The sequence below is a fragment of the Porites lutea genome, chromosome 1 (genome assembly GCF_958299795.1).
Source record: "Porites lutea chromosome 1, jaPorLute2.1, whole genome shotgun sequence".
Lineage (NCBI taxonomy): Eukaryota > Metazoa > Cnidaria > Anthozoa > Scleractinia > Poritidae > Porites > Porites lutea.
In genome coordinates this window covers 27,636,183-27,661,363 of record NC_133201.1, presented here as the reverse complement: position 1 = coordinate 27,661,363, position 25,181 = coordinate 27,636,183, and the positions used below count along the sequence as shown (strand labels likewise).

Genomic DNA, 25,181 nt, shown 5'->3' with positions numbered 1-25,181 from the left:
GATTAAAAAAAAGTTTAAAAAAAAAGCAATTTCAAAAACGAGTCGTAAGGTACTTGTCAGAGTTAAATAATAGCCCATGATCCCAATAAAATATATTTTTTTTGGAATCTGAGGGTTTCTTGTCATTTTTCTAACTTTGGTGTTCTTGGTGTCCAAGCCTCGCAATGTAGTCTCTTATGATAACGCAGGGCTATTTAGAACTATGTAGCCCTATGCCCGATTATGCAGGGCTATGTGGGATTGCGTAGATTTCTGTACGGCTATGTAGTGCTATTTTAGGGCTATGTATAGCTATGTAGGGTTGCGTAGTATTATGTAGGGTTGTGTAGAGCTATGTATGGTTATGTAGGGTTGTGAAGGGATTATAGGGCTATTTGAAAAATGCAACTAGCTATGTATGGCTGTGTATGGCTATGTATGGCTGTGTATGGCTATGTAGGGCTATGTATGGCTATGTATGGCTATTTAGGGCTATGTATGGCTATGTATGGCTATGTAGGGCTATGTAGGGCTATGTAGGGCTATGTAGGGATATGTATGGCTATGTAGGGCTATGTATGGCTATGTAGGGCTATGTATGGCTATGTATGGCTATGTAGGGCTATGTAGGGCTATTTAGGGCTATGTATGGCTATGTAGGGCTATGTATGGCTATGTAGGGCTATGTATGGCTATGTATGGCTATGTAGGGCTGTGTAGGGCTATGTAGGGCTATGTATGGCTATGTATGGCTATGTATGGCTATGTAGGGCTATGTATGGCTATGTATGGCTATGTATGGCTATGTATGGCTGTGTATGGCTATGTATGGCTATGTAGGGCTATGTATGGCTATGTATGGCTATGTAGGGCTATGTAGGGCTATGTATGGCTGTGTATGGCTATGTATGGCTATGTATGGCTATGTAGGGCTATGTATGGCTATGTATGGCTATGTATAGCTATGTATGGCAATGTATGGCTATGTAGGGCTGTGTAGGGCTATGTAGGGCTATGTATAGCTATGTATGGCTATGTATGGCTATGTAGGGCTATGTATAGCTATGTATGGCTATGTAGGGCTATGTATGGCTATGTATGGCTATGTATAGCTATGTATGGCTATGTATGGCTATGTAGGGCTATGTAGGGCTATGTATGGCTATGTATGGCTATGTATGGCTATGTAGGGCTGTGTATGGCTATGTAGGGCTATGTAGAGCTATGTAGGGCTATGTATGGCTAGTAGGGCTATGTATGGCTATGTATGGCTATGTATGGCTGTGTAGGGCTATGTAGGGCTGTGTAGGGCTATGTAGGGCTATGTATAGCTATGTATGGCTATGTAGGGCTATGTAAAGCTATGTATGACTATGTAGGGCTATGTAGGGCTATGTAGGGCTATGTATGGCTATGTATGGCTACGTAGGGCTATGTATGGCTGTGTAGGGCTATGTATGGCTATGTAGGGCTATGTATGGCTATGTATGGCTATGTAGGGCTATGTAGGGCTGTGTAGGGCTATGTATGGCTATGTAGGGCTATGTATGGCTATGTAGGGCTATGTATGGCTATGTAGGGCTATGTAGGGCTATGTATGGCTGTGTAGGGCTATGTAGGGCTGTGTAGGGCTATGCAGGGCTATGTATAGCTATGTATGGCTATGTATGGCTATGTAGGGCTATGTTTTGCTATGTAGGGCTATGTATGGCTATGCAGGGCTATGCAGGGCTATGCAGGGCTATGTAGGGCTGTGTAGGGCTATGTATGGCTATGTATGGCTGTGTAGGGCTACGTATGGCTATGTAGGATTATGAACACTGCTTCTAGTAACTAACGGGGAACCACTATATGATGCTTACACCACGTACCTACCTTTTAACAGCTCTCAATTGACCATAACATGGATTTTCACTATCGAGTTAAACACAGATTGTATATGCCTTGGACACCTAGCGAATAATGCCGGCCATTACAAGAAACTTTTGCCAGCTTAGCAGCCAATCAGACCACTTGTACTTTTGTAGCCATATAATAGTTGACATTTTGAAATCTTGTGGTGATTCTTATCATTCTTACTAGCATCCGATGAGCAGTAAAATCAGCAGATGGTTAAAATTATTTTGTTTTCTTCTTGAGTTCGAGATAGAATTTTATTCAAAAGCCATCGAAGACGATTTCTCTTAATTTGATAGAATGCTGAGAATCTGCAGCGCGAAATTCACTGCCCATTAAGCATGCAAGAATGTGGTCAATGTTTGACTAAGTTTGACTATAAAATATGCTTACCTTGTGGACAAGCAACGCAGTCACGGGCTCTTTTACCAGGCGCCTTAGTGTATGGCACAAAAGTTCCAATTGGACATCTGAGGCAGTTGTCATTGACAAAGGCTATGGTATCCGAATAGAAGCCTCCTATAAGAAAGTGTAATCAGAGTGAAAGTGTCCTTGAAATAAATTTAAATTTGTAGTCCCAAAATATGACTAAAATGGACCTACAGAGCCGACAAAAAGTAGTTAGTTTAGGGTAAAATTGTTAGGTTACAAAATCCTTGGCTTTTGGTCCGACGTTCCTTTTTAAATTCCATGACCTACAAATAACGTAGAATTCCCGTAATATGATTGGTTTCTGTGGATGGACTTTACTCTATTGCATGGCATAAGGAAAAAAAGCTAGCATCTGGTCGTATTAAGAGTCCAATAAATGTGGCTGGCTGGATACTGGGAAAGTTAGTACCAGTTTTTGCGTTTTTATGAACCGGGACAAAAGAGAGTTTGAGCATCACGTATACGGCAAACGGCAAACGTCAGATTCAAGTTGAGAATTTCTCAAAATAGAAAATGAGCAGATAAAAACAGCTCAAAAAAATTCTTATGGATCAAAAAAAAAAAAAATGCATGAAACTACTAATTTGTGTTGAAATAATGAAAAGTAAACGACAATTAAAGTTGAAGTACTGGACCCAACGTTGTTCACCTTGTACACCAATGACCTACCAAGTGCTGTTACCTCTGGCTCTGTCTTTATGTAAGCGGATGACACCACCTTTCATTGCATAGGGGACACTGTTGATAACACTGTCACTTCTTTAAATAAAGCTTTATCGGAACTGAATAGTTGGTCCTTAGAGAACTCTTTAACTCCTCACTCGGCAAAGTGCGAAGCTATGCTATTAATGAGAAAACCGCAAATTGGGCCTCTAAATTCTGTGTCTGTTGGAGAGGATCGGATCGAGTGGGTGAAACACACTCGTCTTTTGGGCATAATACTATCGATGACAGGCTTTCCTGGTCACACTACCTTACAGATGTAAAAAAGAATTTTGTTCACAAACTGAACCTCCTGAAAAGGAGTTCGTTTTCGCGCAGAAAAGCAATATTGGACTTGTACACCAAGATAATATTACCGTCATTTCTGTATGGACTTGGTTGTTTTGGGGCGGCTGCCCTAATGCGGACCTTCTACATTCCCTGGAAGTACTTCACTGTAGGGTAGCCGGAATAATAGTAGTTTAAGATACGGAGACTACGGACCACGAACTACGGCTCGACGAGCGTTGTCGTTTGTTTGTAGCACTGGGTTGAGTCGTGCAAATATAGAACGTTAAGATTGCACTACAGACGGTAGACTACGAGAGAACAGGCGGAGAGGGAAACAACACGCAAACATTTTCTTGTTTTCATCACAGTTCACAAAAATGCAAGTCAGTTTTGCATGTGATCTCTTTAGAACAATAAACAAGTTCTTCCATACGTGAAGGAAGCAATTACGTACAAGTCGATTCGCGTACAAGTTGATTCGAGCTCGGGTGAAATTGATAAACAAAGTTTTGGTTGCACAGGTTTTATTTTTTTCGCCCATGAATACTTATGTAAAATATTAAAGAAATAGACAGAAATAGTAAGAGCTCATTTATTAGATTTAGAAGATGGACTTCTCCGACTACTGATCTGATGTAGTTTGAAGTATTGAAATGCCGAGTTTCGATTGTCTCGAAGATGTTTACATCATTTTCATTCGGCAAATGCGATACAAAAACTCGCATAAACAAAGGTCACACAAGTAGAAAGACACGCTAATCAGTTCGAACAAACATTGAAACTTTTCAACTGCGAAGAGAAAGTAAATTACCTGCATGATTTCTCTTCTCCTCGGCCAACAATCTGAATTCTGCGTATAAACAGCTAAGCTCCTTTAAATATGAGCTTAGCTAGATAAAAATGTAGTCACAACGGTGGATTAAAAGCGTAAATCTGAGCAGAAATTAGGCACAACTTACATAATTCGCTTCCCCCTCACTTAAAGCAGGTGAATTGAAAACTTTCTTACGAAAAGACGAGATTCTTGAATCACCGAGACGGCAAAATACGAGCAAAATGTTATCCGTAGTCCTGACTACGCGAAACAGCTCAACAACTCACCGTAGCCGCAGGACTACGCGGAAAAAGTAAACAGTCACGTGGTTTTGATCATGCGCAGTAGCATGTTTAACCGTAGTCGTAGTCCGTAGTCGCCGTATCTTAAACTCCCTAATATACAACTTGCCCCGCGATGTGCCTACTGACGAAGTATACCGACATTCGAATTGAGCCATCTTGCTGACATTCTTCTCGGGCAATTCAGAGGCAAGTAGACCCTTTAACTGATAAATCCAGCTCACAATGTATCACGGATTTTACAAAGAGAAAACTATTAACTAAATAGTTTTATAGTAGCAATACAATAGAAATAAAATAATTTAACTCGGTGACGTTTTTGAAAATGTTGAAAAATCTTACAGCAGGTGTTTCATCAATTTTAAAATTATTAGCGCTTAATTGGCACTCGAATTCCACTACTGCTGTTTGTGATTTGAATTAATCATCACCCATAGGACAAGTACAAGTTTAAATAATAATCATGAAACACAATATATATTTTACCTGCAGGACATTCGACGCATTCAAGACGACTTGCATTTACAAAAGTACCAAGTGGACATGGTCGTAACTTGTAGTCTTTAAGAGTTGTATCCGCAAAACCAGCTCCCTTAAATGAATCAACTAGTGCTTGGTCGAAGGCCGAATATTTCCAAAGGTCAAGGGAAGTAGAGTTATCTTGGCCTAAGCCGCTAAATTGAAAGATATAAATGTTTCAGTAAAAAACTTTTATAAAATGTAAGAAATTGACATTAAGGTCGTTCAAAAGATCGGTACATCTTAGTTATCGAACGTGTTTTGTATTATTTGATGGTTTTTAGTAATTGCACTTTTAAGAGCCAATGTCTGTAATTTTCGAAAATCGGTTGACAGTCGTGAGTTTTTGAATTTCTTCATATTTTGCCCACATAATCTGTATAGTAGACTTATTTCAAAAATCGCATTAACACTTGTAACGGCTTTTTATTTTTTCCTGAATCGGGCAAAGTTTGAAAAACGCTAAATCGGCGCTCTTTCGAGTATGAAATTGGCCAAAATTAAGCATTTTCTTCGCGCTCGTACACGGTTTACTGAAATCTTCCGTCGTTTAACCACGGCCTAAACCCCGTGTGTGATTTGAGTCTTGTCATGCAACTGTACAGACAAGGATAAATCATCGCACGAGTTTACAAGAAAAAATAAAATGACAATTAACACTGTTTATTTTTATATTTTATATTCCCCAAAACATGCCGAACTAAACTTGATTTTAGGATATACAATCCGAAACTCAAATAGAGAAAGAAAACAAATAGAGTAAGCCGAGTCTGCAAACTTTTCACTCTAGTTTTCTTTTATTTGCACTTAGCCTTCCGAGCCTTTGCTTGTAATAATAACCTAATCTTAACCCCGCTTGGCGTATAGACTTCTCTGTCGATCACCTCAGTATTAATTGAGGGATTTAGGTACACACGTACGCCATGTGCAACATGAAGGTAGAGCAGGGAAATGGAAACGAGTAAAACTGTTTAAAGAAAAATTGGCCAATGCTCCGCAAAAGAACATTCCTGAAAAACCACAAATCGACAATGGACAATGGACACATTTGATGTTTAAATTACTGAAAGTAGTATTGCTTTGCTCCTCTGCAGCAAGGGTATCTTCTGGCTAGACCTCAACCTGCTGTTGACGATCTGATCCCCCGCCCCTTAAAGGCCCGTCTACACATTATGGCGTTAGACCAGAATGCACGTACATGCTAGCTCCCGCCTAAAAAAAGGAATAGTCACCTGGCTCTCTCCGCCACCACCCCCCAGCACTCTTTCTCAGGCTAGAAAATAAACCAATTCACTGACAAGACTGACAAGTTCTTTTTCATAACGTCAAAATCCGTCGCCTAAATGAAAAAATGCTTTAAAATGCCTCAGCCATTTTACTTATCATCTTTTAACCAATTACGTTGCGCGGAAAAGAGATAAAAGGCTGAAAATAGCCTTTCATATCGATTTAAAATTTCAGATGGAGAATGCCCTTTTCCCTAAGTCTGCACCTGCAGTGAACTGTGTGCTAAAACTCCTTCGTGGTGGTATCCCTCAGGCAACAACGACCGCCTAGCAGCGAGGAGAGAAGTCTGTGGCCATTTTCGAAAAGAAAAAGAAGTGTAAAGGCTGCACCTTCGTCGCTCAGAAAACGCCTGCGTATATCATTTTCTTCAGGCCGCTCAGAGTCATCAATTAATGTGCCCTTACGGACCCCTTCTGGAACGGTACAACGTGATTTGTGCTCCGCCACCCGGAACCAAACATTTAGCGGTGGTGAGGAAAAACTTTTATTTTCATGCGCCAATTTTGTGGATCAAACAAAGTCTGCTAGCTCTAAATGCAGCGATAAAGACATGAATTTTTGTATGTGTAGGGTTGATCCTGATGGAGCCAACCAACCCACCCATCTCCTCCTGCCCTAAACTTAAACAAGCTAAGTAGACTTTTCATGACATTAGCATAGTTACCTGAGACCTCTTGTAAAGTTCACTAAAATAATAGCAAGCACCTTCGTAGCCTATTCACAGACCCTCTACTTTTTCTTTAGAGATCGTCGATCTATTTTCTCTTTGGAGATCGTCGATCTATTTTCTCTTTGGAGATCGTCGATTTCGCCTATGAAAATAAAAACCGTAGGGGATTTATTGACCATTAGCGCAAGGGGATCTCTCTCGCGCGCTCGCTTCGCTCGCGGGCTCGTCCATTTTCGAAACGAAAAAGGATTGTAAAAGCTGCACCTTCGTCGCTCAGAAAACGTCTGGGCAAATCATTTTCTTCAGGCCATACAAAGTCATCAATCAATGTGCCTTTATGGACCTCTCTATGAGCAGCCAGTAGCCTGATCTAGAACGGTACCACGTGATTTGTTGCACCGCCACCCGGAACCAAACATTTAGCAATGGTGAGGACAAACTCTTATTTTGTGGATCAAACAAAGGTCACCTAACGTAAATGCAGAAAACCTTACTTTTATCATTAGCATGGTAGGGTCGATGTTTGGTTATTGCTCTACATACTCACGTGACTAGCAATTCAGGAGCATACCAAGTGACTCACGACATCTTTTCTATGATCGCAATACATTCAGCATTACTGGGGTCACAGGCGCCACAAACCAAGTTTGAATATGTGCGAGATGCAAAACGAACATACATCAAAGATTTGCACCGTAAGACATTTATACCAGGAATCTCTTTTCCGGCGTGTTACGCGTCACGCACTTCCGGAATGTCATCTTCCCTCGTGTTGACAGATTGAAAACATACACAAACTTAACTTTGATTCTGTCTTGATGCAGAATTTACTTTTCGGTACTGTGACCCCGTCTAGCATTTAAGTTCAGGTAAGTAAATAACTTTTCCGATTTTAAGGTTTCAATACAATTAAAACTATAGCCAGCGAGTATTTCGACAATATTCCCCTCTACTGACTGTGATTTGAACTGCGTATTCGTGTCTCTTCATAATGGTTTATCGCAAAAATCAGTTGAAAGGAATCATGTTAAACCAAACAGAAGCGCCGAAATATAATCTGAAACCGTTACAACTCTGACTAGGGTTTAAATGTCGAAGTAACTTATGTTTGAAAGGATTAATATTCCAAGCGTCGAAACTTGCTCTTTGCAAGCGCTTTCCTGGTGTCAAAATACCCTTCAGGTTTTGGTCTCTCGACAGTGCGCATTTGGAATGCCGCCAGAAATATTTTAACACAAACAACAGCAAAGGATATGCTTCAATACAGTTCTTGTTTCATATTGAAATTCCATGTACCAACTGGGTTTTTACGATGGTGAAGTTAGGTCAAATTTGCCATTTTTTAAAAGTGCTGAAACCGTGTTTCTTCTTGCGACCGGTACAGTCTCATTTAAACGGTTTATTTAAAGTTAATTGCTGAATTATATAGTAAAAATGTGTGTCTGTTTTGTGACTTGATTTCATCGAGAGACATTGTTCCGTTATTGTGTACGAGCGCGAAGAAAATGCTCAATTTTCGCTAATTTCATACTCGAAAGAGCGCCGATTTAGAGTTTTTCAAACTTTGCCTGATTCCTGAAAAAATAAAAAGCTGTTACAAGTTTTAAGGTGATTTTTAAAATTAGTGTACTATAGAGATTATTTGGGCAAAAGATGAAGAAATTCAAACATTCACGACTGTCAACCGATTCTCGAAAATTACAGACATTGGTTCTTAATTAGTTAATTATACATCTAGCCGGATTTTTGATAACGTTATCGCCAAATGGACCTTTTTTGTCTAACAATTTATTCGGCCAAAAAGTAGATATTATTTAAACTAAGAGTGCAACCATTGCTTCATTTTCTTCTCCTGCTTTCCTTCTCCTCGCTCTTTCTTTTTCTTCTTTTCTTTTCCTTCGTTACTGCGATTTTAATTTGGAGCTTCCCGGGCTTAAAAAAACCTGCCTTTTGACGCTTTTTCACTCAAATGACTGCAAATTTTGTTAGGTTGGTTTTAAAAAAATCGGTTAGACATATTCTTATAATTATATGAAATAAAGAAAGAAGATGTATCTAGATTGAGTTCACAAGTTTAAAACCGAGGTTGCTAAACTTAGCCGGCAATCTCTGGAATTCTCAGGTTTTTGCAAGTAATATCTACGTAATACCAAAGGAAATAGAAGTCATCAAAATCTGCAAAACTGCTAAAGAGGGAAGCAAATGTGTTAACGAGCTTTTAAATGAAGCTATTGTGTATAATATATTGGGCTCAAATGCTCAAAGATAACTAATATAGTCGAACCATCATTTGCGACCTGCTCTCGTAAGCGAAAATCTCCCACTCTGTGAAACGTTGCATGGACCTCTGTCGGTCAATACGGCCGCTGTTACGCCGCAAAATGCAATAATCGCCGCAAAATGTAATATTAACGCGAAATGTAATAAGAATCGCCGCAAAATGTAATAACATTGACGCAAAATGTAATAAAATTTTCAACGCAAAATGTAATAATCTTTCAACGCAAATTGTAATAACTTTTCTAACGCATAATGTAATAACGCAAAATGTAATAATTTCGGAAATAACGACGTGCATGCTATTTCAAAATCGGTATTGTGGCTCAGTACTCAGTAGCTGATCCAGATCTTCATGTGAATTATTATTATTATTATTATCAATATTGATATTAATAATAGTCATAATATTTATTTTCTTCTTCTTTTTCTTTTTATTATTATTATTAATGAAATAACGGTTGAAACGTCGTGTTACTTCCGTGCTGAGCTAGTCTCCCTCGCAGCCGTGCTTTCTCTCGTCACGCAACACTCTTCCCCAACAAAGGAGAAGGAGCGTTGTGTGACGAGACAAAAATGGCTGCAAGAGCTTGCTGTACTGTACCACAACTGTAGCAACTGAGAGACTTGGTTTAATTTCAGGTGTTGAATTTAATTCAGTCAAATGAAATAGATGTTGTCGAAAACAAGTAATAGAATCAACTTTCAAAGCATAATTCAAATGAATTTAAAATATAAGATATCTGTCACACTTTTTTTCATGAGAACCAGACAACTTTGGCTGTAGCTTACTTTTCCTAAGTTCTCACTTAATAGAGGCTGAATTGTTCTAAATGCTGTTTTTCAGGTCCAAGTTTCTTTTATGTTGAAGTTTCCAAGTTTTGCAAAGTCAAATCAGTTTGCCTAGAACAGATAGCGCAAAACTTTTTTAGTTAGCCCAGTAACGCATTTTTGATTGGAGTAGAGCTAAGCTGATGCACAAAAACATTGAATTTGCCTGGCAAGGCAGTTGTGATTAGAAGACAGGCCATCCTCTTTTTTTTCTCCGTTTAGCGTCGTCCGACCGGCCCAAATTTTTGGCATTTTCAAAAACAAAGTAACGACGTAGTTAAACCATTTTTCACTTGAAATAATTCTTTTAATCTGAAAAATGAGCATAGTAACAGCATAGAGAAAACAGGAACAAAGACATAAACATTTTTTTACAGTATATTGTGTGTTTTGTTAATCCAAATATCTGAATGTTAACTTTTAACGTCGTCCTGGGGTACCAGGGCCTCCTATTCCGAGACTTCTTATGATTTTGTTTTTTAGGGTTTTTTTTTTTCAATCCGACCGACCGACTCAATATCAGGAAACGCATTCGACGCTAAACGAAACCTTGAATTTGCTCAGCAACGCAATCGCCATTGGCTTACAGTTGACGGCACCAAATCTTGAACTGGGAGATCCATAAAAAGTGCGTAATTTCGTCTTTTTAGGGTCGACCATTTTTGACCACTTGAGGGGGGAGGGTGTATGGGTAATTGGTTTGGGTTAGAATTTTTGGATAATTATGGGAAACTGTGCACATTCCCCTCCCCTAAGCCAACATTAACACTTATTTCTCACTTAGGACGAAATGTTGGCTTAGGGGACGGCTAGGTGGGCACTGTATTGGGACCTGTATTACGTTCAAATCAGCGGAAACAAACGTCCCATTCGGTTCCCTAAAGATGATTATATATACATCTCCTCATTTCAACTGTTTCATTTTAATATTAGCAATAATAATAATAATAATAATAATAATAATAATAATAAATAGTAATAGTAATATTAATATTATTAATAATATTAATATTAATATTAATATCAATACTAATAATAGCTTATAATTTAATTGAAGATCTGAATTCGCTACTACCGATGACTGAGCAACAATACCGATTTTGAAATAACATGCACGTCATTATTCGGAAATTATTACATTTTGCGTTATTACATCATGCGTTAGAAAAGTTATTAAAATTTGCGTTGAAAGATTATTACACTCTGCGTTGAAAATTTTATTACATTTTGCGTCAATGTTATTACATTTTGCGTTAGTATTACATTCTGCGGCGATTCTTGTTACATTTTGCGTTAATATTACATTTTGCGGCGATTATTTCATTTTGCGGCGTAACAGCCGCACATTCGCATCAGGTGTTAAGACGTGTATTTTCCAAAGAGTTCCGGACATTTACTTTCCTTAAGATTTCTATAGCATCGTACATTCAGTAAGCAAGCCATCGTTTCGAAATCCCTTCTTGAGCTTTCTAAAGGTGTTACTCTTTACGTGATTTTCGTTTCCCTACTAAGTTAATATAAATGGAACTGAGTGAAGTGCGATTTGGTCTAAAATCATACACGTGATCTGAATAACAAGAACTTGAATCAAATGGGAGAACACTCGTCGTACCTTAGAAGTTGCCTGCAAGAAAATTTCCTTCCAAAAAGTAGATGTGTCCACCCCTCTTTTCGGAAGCCACCACTTTTGATTCGATTCTCGTTAGCGACCTCCACTATAGCTTGGCTTTTTGGGTGTCCGCTTAGGAGAGGTTCGACTTCTATTACAACGCTCTTTCAACATCAAGACAGATGATATTTACAATAGCTTGATCAGAGAATGACCAGTATTTGAAAATGAGGCAGAAAAGAGACAAAAATACATATTCACCTATATCTCAGTGAGTGAGTTGAGAAAATGAGTTTGGCAAAATTTAACTTCATCTCCTCAGTATAGTTTACATCGGGTTGATGTATGAAGCTAAAGTAACTCAGTGAATGAAGGTCAAAGACAATGCAACCGCATATTAGAATATTGTATTACGGTATTAAAGAAAGTTACGAACAGATAAATAGTGCAGCGCTCTCGTTCACATGAATCCAAAACTTTCATCGTACCAATTTTACTATCACTCATGGTTCTACAACAGAAAACGAAAAATGGATAGTTAAGTCTTTGTTATTGATATCAAAGCCCGATTCCCTACGAGCGAAGCAACTCATAGCAATGACACCAATAATTGAGTTTAACGCCTGCGTCGCAAGTGGAGGTTGGGTGCCCATGGGCCAGGGGGCTGCAACCGCAATACACCCCAAGGCAGAAGAACACCCACAGGCCTACCAACCCGCAACCCAGCCACGAGCCCCCCCGCGCCCAGCCCCCCACTATAGCACCCGTCACACTGAGGCCAGATGCCCAGTGGAAGTAAAATGAACCAACCCCTGAAAGAATAAATAACTAAATAAATAAATAAGAAAGAAAGCGGAGGGAGGGAGGGGAACCAAGAGAAACGCTACGCAACTGGAACGCCACGCCACACCAAGAAAGCTTCGAGTACAACGCAAACACAACATAGGCACGTGGCCTCCGCATGTGCCAAAGCGACATACCGCTGGACAGGAAATTGCCCCCATGCTCACGAACAATGGTAAACGCTACAAACGCAAACATAGTCACGCACAACGCTACGGACGACCAATGCGCTACCAAAGAATGCCCAAAACACCCGGGACCATAGCTCCTAGTCGTTAACTACATTAAATATGATTTAATAGTATTTAAAACAGAATACTTCATGAAAAGTGTACTCTTACGGTGTTGCACAATTGCAAGCTGTTAACGTATCCTAAATTGAACGAGTGTGATTCCTTATAAAATGACAGCGAGTGCATATGTTTATCATTTATATATTTTGTGGGGCTATTGCTAAGGAAGATGCAGAACTCCCTCTGTTATGTATTTGGCCAATTTCTACAACAGTTCTGATAATATACCAATCGTACTTACATGACAGAAGTTAGGTTAAGAAAATCGTGAAAAGATAAGACTCGGAGGCTCACTGCTTTTAACTGAGTGCGAATCATGAAGCTGCAAAGAAGGAAAAGTTAACTGAAAAGTTTTTATTACCTTTTACGTTTGTTGGTATCATCTCCTGTATTACCACTACTATTTGTCCCATAATTATTACTTAATGTTAATTCTTTTCAAGTTCTTTCAAGCTGTCACACCTACCCACATTTCAGCACTACTTGTACCTTGAACTATCAATCAGCTTAAAGGAGCTGTGTCACGAAAGTCAGCCAAAGTAGGAAATTACAAAATGCCCGTTAAATTAAGAGAAACAAAAATAACCGCTTAAAACTTTAAAAGAAGGTTAAAATAACATAACAGAAATAACAGATGCCACGGATGGGCAAAACTGAAGAAGATTGAAACGGATTGAAATTAGGGTTTTTTGAAAACTGACCAGCTTAACAGTTTTTCAAAGTTGATCCCTGCTGCTTGTAACTTCAAAAATAATGCACAGGAGACATATTTGTTTGTCTCAGATCTCTGATTTTGTCATTTAAATCTAATTTCTTCGTTTACTTTAAGTTCCATAGCGCTTGAGGGCGAGTAATTGGCAAAATTAAACAAAATGAACTGGACTGCCGTGACACAGCCCTTTTAATGGTAAAAACAATTTACAGTTGCCACGTGTCAATACCACCTTTTATGGCACACCTTCTTTCAAATTTTTAGCACCAAAACAATAAAATAGTTTAGACTTTAGATGATGATCTTATCTTCATCTTTATTCAAAATTTGCATTTCTGCAGTTCACATTATCTTCATGTCTCATTCCTTTCACGAGTTAAGATAAACTCAATAAATTGCCTGCTCCCAATTTGTGGGTCTTCATAGCTCAAATGGTAGAGCACTGCAGCGCTAAGTTACATTACAATGATCACTATGGCGATCATATCTTCAATGAAGTTTGTATTTCTGCAGCTCGCATCATCTTTATGTCTCATTCCTTTAACGCCTTAAGATACATTTATTCCATTTTCACTGCATTAGTTGAAACAATGGTATCACACATAGAACATATACTTATATATATATATATATATATATACGTCTGTGACGTAATAAGTTAATAAAAACACTTTGCTATGCCTGAAGAGCCGCAACAGCGGTGAAACGCGTAGCGCAAAAGCAAAGAAGACTTTCGTTTTTCATTATTTTTAGTATCTTCATTCGACACAGAATTTTACTTTCTATATATATATATACATATATATATATAAAGAAGAAAAAGAAAAAAAAAAAAAGAAAAAGAAAACTTAGCTAAATTACACAAAAGAAAAAAAAATTATTGCAGTGGGGAAGGACTAGAAGGGAACATACGAACCATTCGAGCAAGATGAACTCAACAAACTGGTCTGCTCCCAACGTGTGGATCTTCATAACTCAATGGTAGAGCACTGCAGCGCTAACGCAGAGGCCATGGGTTCGAGTCCCGTTGAATTCCCTCAGAATTTTTTCGGGTTTATTTGCAATTGCTCAAGTTGCAATCACCATTGCAATGATCATATCTTCATTCAAAATTTGTATTTTGGCAGTTCACATCATCTTCATGATCTTAGAACTACCGATAACATAGCTCACTTTACCAACAATGTTCGTTTGTCTGAACTTTGTGTGCTATAGCTTGATTACTTATTCTTACTTTTTTATTAGCATGTATATACATATGATATTTTTTATAATTTAACATTATTCTGTGTAATTAGAGGTATCTCTAGGAGGTACTAGCGCTTATGTGCTACTCTTCTACCCGATTTCAAATAAAGCTTTACTGCTACTACTGTTACTAACTACTGCTACTTCGGGGCAAGTTATGAGCCATTCATAAACAATACAAATCGTCTTATACTTACATTAAGACCGTCCTAAGTGGTTTATCTGGGATACTGAAAGCCCGATGCCCAATAGTCTTGATAGGATTATCTGAAAGCACTCTAAAGGTATGAATTGCGTGAGTGTAACCTCCACAAATTACATGGCCTTTTGCCGCCACGTAATCTTAGTACTGTAACCTTAAGGAGAAAGCGCGCTTTTAACCTGCCTCCTTGTAGAACAAATAGACTAATGAATAGTTTTATCATGCATAACGCGGCTATTTTCTAATGGTTTTATCGTAAATTCGCGGCTTTTTTCTTAAATTTCATGACGTAGTATTTTGTTCCTTTGTTTTATTTATTTACTGTTATTTATTTATAATAGTTAGTCTTAGTATTCAACGTATTGTACAGTCCGTAATCCAGCCCTTGGGCTGCAATGGATTTTCAATAAAGCTATCTATCTATCCGTATTTTAGTATATAAAAAGCTGCTAGTCGAAACGTCAGTAATCAAGTGACCAATCAAGTGTCCTTGAAATACATTGTAAGACGAGAAACTTTCCCTGAGTTTGTGAGCCACTTGGACACGTCCAATTTTTCTCTCTCTTGGACTAGTTCGTAAGATCTTGAACATAAATTAGAGGAAGGGATCTTCGATTCAGCTAGGACCTAATAGTCCGATACGAAGTGAATATCCATATCCCGCTCCCTCGAACATTTTTGCAGACATGTAACGTTTTAATCATTTCTCTAAGGGTATTTCAGAAATAGATGTTTGCAGGATTGATTGCTGGCTGTGGCTGTACGAATACATTCTTTATTTTCACTAAAAGCCACTTGTCATCTACGTCTGAAGTTGAAAAGAAACCCTTCTAAAAATCTGTGATAATACAATTCAGCTACAAAACTAAAAGTAGACTTTTTTTTTTTTCATTTTGCCTGTTAAACGAAGTACCAGCTTAAACTAAGGGGGTGTTTACATGAGTTCACTCCGGTTCCCTCTCATGGCTCTATATTTTTTTACATGACACCACCACAAAATGTCATGACGGCGCGGTTTAATAGGCGCGAGTCACTCTGGTTGTTGATTGTACCGGGGCGAGAATTTCACTCCGGTACGAAATCTCGCAACGGTATCATGGAAACGCGAAACGACTACCCGTTTCGGTGTGAAATCGGTCTGCCGGTAGACTGGAACGGGTAGCGCCTGCGTAATGTTTGCGATTTTGAATCACACGTGTATTTTATCAACATGAACTGTACATTCAAATAACGAGATATGAAATGACCCTGTCATCATGTAAACGCGATACGAAATCAAAACGTCATCCCGGTATGAAACTCGCGCCGGTGCGAAATGGTTTTTATCAAGAGAGGATAAAGGGCACAGAGAAGGCATCTCCCATACACACCCTATTCCATAGGTAATTCGTCTCGAGTTATTTTTAGAATCGGGATAAAGTCACCTCGCGCGCTGCGTGGATGTTTCGTGGAAGTTTCGCATGACTAAACGCCGTGCAAAACATGTCGGGCGAAAGGCAATGAAAGCGTAAAGGGATCGAGAGCATTCCTGAATATTGAAACGAAATGAGTTGGCGCTCACCTAGGAAAAGGGAATCGCTGGACTCTTTTGACAATCCGTGAAATCAGTTTCACTCGAATTCGAAGTTGTCGTAACCTCATCTCTTTAATAAAATGAGAAATTTGGCCGGTCTACTGAAATCGGTCGTTTGTACAACAAAGCAAGAAGGGCGCCAAGTGTTATTTTTGTTGAATAATAAAAGACTAATAATAGAATAAATATCAAACCAGAAACTGCTCTCTTCAAACTGTAAATTATAAATGATCCTGAGAGAATATTCAGTGTGTTAAGGATTTCCCTGCTGTACTGTTAGCTCCATACAAGAGAGGAGGAGCGATTATTTTTTAATTCCCGTTTCGCTGACACAGCTTTAGCAGAAATCTCTCTGTAGTCGTTTTCGTTGACAAAACGAACAGCAATATCGCTCTCCGCGTCTTCGGCCATTTTGTTCTGCGGAAATTCGTGAAGGACGCGTGGCTCTGAGCGTGGGTCATCCACGCGGAACACATTCGCGCCATGTGATTGGTTGTTGTCTAATCCCCCTTGGGATCTGTGGTCTTAAAAATAACTCGAGACGAATTACTTATGGAATAGGGTGTGTATGGGGGATGCCTTCTCTGTTCGCCTTATCCTCTCTTGTTTTTATATAACAAAGTTACTTAGTCACAAAATGAGTGGCACCATGGTGCAGTGGTCTGGGAGTTAACTTTTCGAGCAGATGAAGTAGATTCGACTGCTGGAGTGTTTTCTTTTCCTTTGCTGTATTTTTTGTTAAGTTTTAGTTTTTTGATCCAGTTTTCCCCTTTGGCTTGTTTCCCTTTAATCTTACTGCTCATCCTTTAAAGCGTTGCGAGGTTTTTAGGATACCGTATTTTCAGTAACCTTGGTTTCTTATGTGGTTTATTTGTGGGCTTTTACTCTGTTTAATTGGCTTTTTGAGTAATTGATTGTGTGGTAGTTTTGATTGCTCTTTAAGTGCTAATTGCTTATAAATTTTTGCTTTTTGCTCAATCCTTTGAGGTTGCTGCTGTTGCTACAGTTGTTTTGCTGTTGTCATATTGTGGCGTTGCGCTTGCAGACATTTTGAAAACTGTTTGGTAGTTCGTTTAAAAAAAAACAGCTTGCTGCATTTAATTATTAAAATTTGTCTCTGGTAATATAAAGTTTGGTGGACGAAGCGAACTTTAAAGGGACTGATTGGAGATCCATTAGCTCTGAAGAGCTAAATTATACATACTTAAAGCCTAGTTTATCCTTTGATGAACTTCCTATTGCTGTGTCTGAACTCCTCAATCTCGCCGTGCACCGGCCCTTAAAAGTGTGACCGGTCGATATGAATGCTCTGAAAATTTGCCCGCCGATAGAAAGGAAACTTTCAAATTCATTAAACCACTGGACGTTTCATCCAAACAAAGTACAGGTTTTCTATGACACAGGTTTCCTATGACAATAGGGATCTCAAATCGGGATCGCGACAATAGGGACCGCCAAATCTAAGAAATTGGAACAATACATCCGTGAGATATTCGAACGTTTTACCCATCACTTCGACCAACTCTTTGTTCGCCATTTTGAAAATCACTGACACGAGACGTGATGTCATACTGGTAAACATGATCATCATCAACATAACTTTATTGTGAGAATTAACTTAATTAAAGCTAATCTAGGCGGCACAGAGGAACAACTGAGGGTTAGTGTTTAACTTTTTTAAATATATATTATTGCATAGATATATTTAAATTAATATTATTACATAAAGACAAAATTAAGGAAACGATAACGTTAGAGGTTCGAGAGAAAAATCAGTTGAAACTTAAAAGACCTAATCATAATTATACAGCCAGTCCAACTTTTTGTATGATGATAGGTGCTGATATGTAATCATTTTCTTCCCGGAGTAGTCAATCGATAAAAATCGGCATCGATAAAAATCGATAGCAATCAAGTGATTTTTATCGATTGATAACAGAAATCGGTGAAAATCGATAAACTTAATTGCTGTGTCAAATCGATGTTATCGATTTTTCATGATTTTAACGATATATAATGGTAAGTCCGACATTGTTGTCTTTTTTGGCATAAGTACAGCTGAGAAAAAACATCCACGAGTAACAACTGATCAAAAAAACGAGAAAATAAGAAATGTGGAAACCATTACAGACACAAGATTCTCTCTAAAACCGTGACCCTTTTGTACATAATAACAGAAACGGCTCGGTTTTATAATTACATTCGCAGTTCTCGCAGGCAAGTACCACGAGAAATACAATCTTAGATAAAAGATTTCGCCGCCTGAATTTCAGACATACTCTAGAGTCAAAGGGATGCCTGAAATTCAGACTAAAAGATTTCTCTCGATAGCTTTTAACCGTTTTCCGTTATCAATCGCTAAAATGGCTTGATCGCTAACGATCTTTATCGATTTCGTTTTTTATCTATTTTCTACTCCGGGAAGTAACTACACGCGGACCTGAGGTTATTTTGAAAGGGCGGCAGACCTAAATCGTGAAAAACTGGGAAAAATAAAAAACCTGGCCAATATCGGCCATCCGAAGAAGACTTTAAAGCGGGTTTTTTTAAAAAAGATAAGGTTTTTTCAGACTTTTTTTAAAAAAGTGATAATAAATTGTTTGATCCTTCGACTCTCAATTGCAACTCAATTGTCAACAAATTCACTGTTTGCATGAAATCAGTAAACGAAAAAGGTGTGTCATCGATTTCTACCGATTGATCGATACAATCGATATCAATCAAATCAGATTTACCGATTTTTATCGATTTATCTATTAATAAATCGATACCGATTTTTATCGATTGACTACTCCTGGTTTCTTTTACCAAAATATCTAGGAGAAGTCGTCGAATTTCTGTTTTAAATTCCTTCTTGTGTAGATTTCGCAAGCTACACGGTATCTCATTCCACAGTTTTACGCCAAATCTGGAAGACGATCGAACGCTTATGTTTCTCTAACCTAGTGCTTTGTACGTAAAAATTCCTTCTCAGTATTTTTAAAATTCGTCATGTTTCGTTCGAAATATTTATGGTAGTACTTACACCATTATCACAGACATATGATGATTACCTGTGCTCAGTGTGCCTTAATTATTCATAATGGATTTTCCTTCTCTATAATACAATACGAGGTAACTACTTTCTTTACTCTGCCTTGGTCCGGTCATCATAACATATTTTCAGTAAAGCGGACTATACTTACAATATATCAAGCTGTCTCTGGGCTTCGAATGCTTCATCACTGATTGACTGAAGGTGATTCTTATTGAGCAATCTATAATTCAGCAAAGAAGAATGCAATGTCATGATGGTATTTAATGGTTTATCTACGAGGGCGCGCTGTCGAAGCCACAGTGTGGACGAGTGGTTAAAGGAGTCTTAGAGCCCTTGGCTTGGATTCGGAGGCCCCGAGTTCAAAACTCGCTGTGACCGCTAGGTGGATTTGTTCTCGGTGGTTCTGGGTTCAAATCCTAGGCCACACTTGTAAATAGCCAGCTAGTTTGCCTCCAGCCATTTGGGACTCTTAAAACTGTTAAGTTTGATTTAGATTATTTGTTTCAGGCATTTGCTCAGCCCCACTAGCATTAGTGCTATAAATACTACCGAGGGTAAATAGAGTTAATGTAAATAAGGCATTTAAAACAATTTTCTGTTAGCACGAACGTGTTTTGAACGAGCTATTTAGCTCAGTAGACGTTAGATAGATAGATAGATAGATAGATAAATAGATAGATAGATGGATGGGTGGATGGATGGATAGATAGATATATTGACAGATACTTTTTTTTAATGAGGGTTTCACTTGATATCCACAGATAATATAAGCGTAGCCCTCAAAAAAAAAAATTAAACATTAATTAGCATACGGTTATCGCGGAAGACATGTGCTTCGTCTCTCTGCCACTATTCTAGATCTTCCTAAGTCAACTTATAACTGGAACGGAAATTAAATTCAGGGGTTATGTAAGGTTCAGCCTTGCCTTTAGAAGTGATGCTCTGGCTGTGAATACGAATGGTTCCAGTGAAGAAAGCTACGGGGCTAGATGGCGTATCCGCGTGTCTTTTAAAGTATGCAGGTATGTCTATTTCCCCATCTCTCACGATCGTGTTTGATCACAGTGTTAAAGCCTGCAAGTCACCAGTCCAGTGGAAATTGCTAGCGTCAGTGCGGCGTTCAAAAAAGGACGAGAGGAAGACAGAACATGTTACAGACCACTATCTATGCTCAGCATAGCAAGACAGTAGCGTCACAAGTAATATCACTAATCACGTGGTCACGCAAAATTTACTTGATGACAGGCAACAGGCTTATAGGGAGGGAAAGTCAACAGAACAGCTTGTAAAACACCTCACAGAGAGGTGGAGAGAAGCAATAAAAATGAAGCTTTTCGTGGGAATACTGTTTGTCGATCTCGCTAAAGCTTTCGACACAGTGTCCCATAATATATTACTACAAAAGCTGAACGACCTTGGAATCAGAGGAGATATCTGGCTGTGGTTAAAGAACTACCGTCACAGAAAGAAGACAATTCGTCAGAATCAACCGATGCGACTCCGATACACACATTATAACTCACGGAGTGCCGCAAAGGTCGGTCCTCAGACCCACGTTCTCTCGTTCTTTACAAACGACCTCCTAAAATCACTACTACTATTTCAATCTTGATTGGACATTAACAAAACCGTTCTCCCTAGTCCAAGCGTTAGGTAAGCGTCTGATCTATTCGTTTTCAAATGCCCCGTATTCGACTCTGTTTCAATGCCAGGGCACATTAGACATTTTGTTTTAAGGTCACAAACCCAAATATATTGAATATGTTCTATTTTATCTTATTTTACTTTATTTTTTAAACTACTCCTATTGAATTTGATTGTTATTGCATTTGTAAATTATTAGAATATGGTTTAGATAGCTTTTAGTGTGCAGGCGAAGAACCACTCTGTGGATTCTGTATTAAAGTCATTATTATTATTATTATTATTATTATTATTATTATTATTATTATTATTATTACGTATTATTATTGTATTATTACGTGCATTACGTGTGTTCTCAATAAATAATCCTTCCGTGTCTACACAATTTCCCTCTGGCCTCTAGGCAAAGAGTTCGACCTTTCTTTGTTTCTTGCGGTTTGTTTTGTTCTTTGTAGTTGTTCTTTTTGCTTTTGCTTTAAAAGGAACTTCATTTCTCCTTGGCAGTTCGTACACCGTTTCTTGTCTGTACTCAATTGCGAGTAGTAGTTTAGTGTAATTTTTTCTGGAATTATCTGCTTCACTTTCGTAAACGACGACTTAAACGTTAGGGTGCAGTTTCGCCTCTTGTAAATACTGTCTTCGCTTTATGTGGTCTAACTGATGAACATCTGCGAGATGGTTAGCTAATCTGACAAGGTACCTCGCCCCGCCAATGAAATCGGACAGTCTCTGCAAACAGTCTTGTAAACCATGTTGACAGTTCGATGGCTGAACACAAATGACATCTATTTCGCAAATATTCAGGTTATATAGAGTGTTAGAAAGGCCAAAACCAGTCCAAAATAGCCTAAATCAGGCCACAATAGCCCAAACGGGACAAAAGGAGACAAATGGACCATTTTTAGTCATGTGTCTTTTTTTTTTCTCATACATACGCGCGGGTGTCACGTGTCGGTAGTCATCCAACAGTTTATTTATTACAGATTCACTCCACTGCATAACAAGCAAATAATGAAATGAAATAAGCTAACACTACTTTAACAAACAAACAAAAAAAGAAAAAAAAAAGTTGTGGAGAAGAAGACAAGGTACCTCGCCCCGCCAATATTGGAATCATCCATCATCTTTATTAAGTGTAATCACAAATAACAGTGCCTGATTGAAAAGTTTTGATCTGGCTTTAGTAATTGGTATTGCAAATTTCAGATTTGTTATTTATTACATAAGTTTACTATTATAACTGTTATTAATGATCATGTAGCAAAAACCAACCAATAAGAGGAATGCAAAGAACAATGTGAAAGCTAGGAAGAACGCTATAAAAGTCTTAAACAACAACAACTCCATCCAGATTAGAAAAAAAGCGGTCAAGAAACGGTTCACTGATGGCAGCCTCTCTAGCTTTATGCAATTTGGTAATGATTTTAAGAGAGAAAGAGGAGGTACTGGAAAACACGCGGCATCAACTCTGTCAGAAAGAAAACGAATGTGACGAATCAAAAGATCAATGTTTAGCTTTTGGACTAGACAACGATAGCCTTCGTTATATAATGCTCTGTTAAGATTGTCGTCTTTACTTGGATAGCAAGAGACCAGGAGACACCGTGGAAGGGTACAGTTGTCCCAGTTGTATAGGTGTGGCGGGGCCGTCTGGAGCATTTCCCAAAGATACATAGACTGAAGAGAACGTATTACGAAACTAGGCCCGATAGTCTTTTTCGTTTCTTTTGTCCTGGTTTTGGCCGTTTTGATCTTTTTTTTGGCCCTTTTTACCTTTGTCTGGCCTTCATTTGGCCATTTTAGCCTTGCTTTGGCCCCCTGATCCTCTAAATAACTTGTCGGATAAAAAAAAAAACAGTAAAAATGAGGAGGTGGTGATGGAAATGTGGTGTTGGTGGTGGTGGGGGGATATAGCTTTACTACGAAGCTGGGTTGAAATAGGAGTTGAGTGTGGGTCGATGTGCGGTCGATGTAGAGTCCAAGGGGGTCGATGTGGGGTCGATGTAGGGTCCATGTGGGGTCGATGTAAGATCGATTAGTATTTACAAAGTAGAACGCTTAGTAACCCCGCCTTCACCAACGCGACGCGTTACTTTCTGTTTAGTTTAGTTTCCTATCAGGACGCGTGCAGTTCAAACCTAAAATGTTGATCAGTAACCACAATTAAAACTTTCTTCAGCAAGGTGCTGGAAATTATGAAGACAGCGAAGAAAGCGAATTCTCTAGCTAAGGAACGGAGTCTTCCCACGAAGAAACAGAGCACTTAGAGCCGTGGTCATGCATTTTTGATGAAGCCGAGAAACGCCATGAGACCCAGCTCAACGCTTTGATCAATCAACACTAAGAAAACGGAGATTCAGAAAACGTGGCTCGTATTAAAGCCGTGAACGCTGTTCTTCCTGTTTACAGAAAAGAGCTGAGAAAAGTACTCTTAGAGAATCTACAGTGGATGCGTGCAATGAAAAAAGACCCCACCCTCAAAAAAGTGGTGGAAACCCAAATTAAAGAGCTTAAAGATTCAGAAGGATTTGATTGGCTGGAATCGACAGAATTGCTATCAATAAGCGAAAATTCTTACTCATTCGATTGTACGAAAAGCAGCCCATTCCACAAGATGAAGACTAGACCTACTATGAATGTTATAGATTTTTTTTCCTGGACCTTTGTATTGTTGCGTTTCAATAAAAACTGTAAACAACCACACTTTGACACAACCAGTGATCTGCGTGCATCTTGTACAATAGCTTTAGACTGATAAGACGGTAACCTTCTTTGTTTTCAATCTCTTCACGTTCTTCGGGGGTGATGACATAAAGTTGAAAAGGTACGTGTTTGCCTTCAATGTGTCTTTCATACAAAGGCTTTAACACTCGGTAACTTCCTGGATGATGCCCGTCCTCCCTTGCGTAGTTGTAATACGGCTGACGCAGCACATCGTCTTTATCTAAATTAAGTGTAGGATCTGGATCATCTGAAGAGTCTTCTTTCATTTTTTGGACATAAAACTTATACGATTCCCACACTTCGCGCATCCATTCTCTGTATCTAAGCCCATGAAAGATGTTAGGACTTCCTAGACTGTTAAAACCGTTGTCACTCATTAAAAACTGTTGGTCATCTTCGCGTGTATGACGCTTGTGTTGAATAGATGCTTTTTGTTTAGCTTCTTGGTGTTGTTTCTCAACATCTCCTTTACCTCTTCATAAGGATGGAATCTTGCGACCTGTGGCTGAGGTGAATACGATAGCTGCTCCTTGATACCATGCGATATTGCCTGGTCTATCCACATGAAAAAGTTACACTCCTTTTTGTAGCATGTCAGAAACATACGATTCTTGCTCCAAGGCTGTTTACTTTTTCTCAATGCTAGCTTGTTAGAACAATCAAATACCAACAAAGCTGCACGTTTTTTCACACCAGAGTGTGAATGACGCGCGATCCACTCTATGTCCTCTTTCCATTCTGAAGCAGGGGCAAAAATAAAGCACATTTTCTCAGGGCAGTATAAATAGCACAATCCTTTCCCTTTTTCTACCAATTCCAACGTTGAGCGGCAATGAAACGGGCAGAACTGACCAGGTAAGGAACTCGCTTTATCTTCTGTCAGCAGAGGTGTAGCGCTCGATTCGACTTGCACGTTTGGAGCGATGTTTTAAAAAATATTGGTGATAGTAATACTTTTTTCCGAGCAAACTGAACTTACAAGAATGAAATTCTGAAAGGCGAGCGCGCTTTCATTTTGAAGACATAATAGACACTACATGATCCAATCGGGGTTAAAAGAGACCGGGAAAGATTGGGCAAGCCTATTGTACCTATTGTATCAGGGAGACACTCATTAATAAACCTATACCGAATTAGTATGCAGGAAGGCACACGGAAGGCACTACACTAGTATGCAGGAAGGCATTAAATTAGAATGCAGGAAGACACTTATACATATTAATAAAATGAAGGCATACGGAAGGCAGGGAAAGGCACCAACGGGACTTAATTCTGACCCTCTATGACTACTAGCCA

At 38.8% G+C, this 25,181-nt stretch overlaps 1 protein-coding gene across 1 annotated transcript in view; it reads right to left on the bottom strand.

Moving 5' to 3' along the window:
- Window positions 1-24,262, bottom strand: part of LOC140927146 (uncharacterized) — a 29,623-nt gene extending 5,361 nt beyond the window's left edge. The window contains exons 1-3 of the mRNA XM_073376800.1: window positions 23,901-24,262; window positions 4,903-5,090; window positions 2,269-2,394 (exon numbers count right to left, since the gene is read on the bottom strand). Of these exons, the coding sequence (XP_073232901.1) occupies window positions 2,269-2,394; window positions 4,903-5,090; window positions 23,901-24,262 (676 nt within the window). The remainder of the gene's footprint in view (window positions 1-2,268; window positions 2,395-4,902; window positions 5,091-23,900) is intronic.
- Window positions 24,263-25,181: the final 919 nt, after the last annotated feature.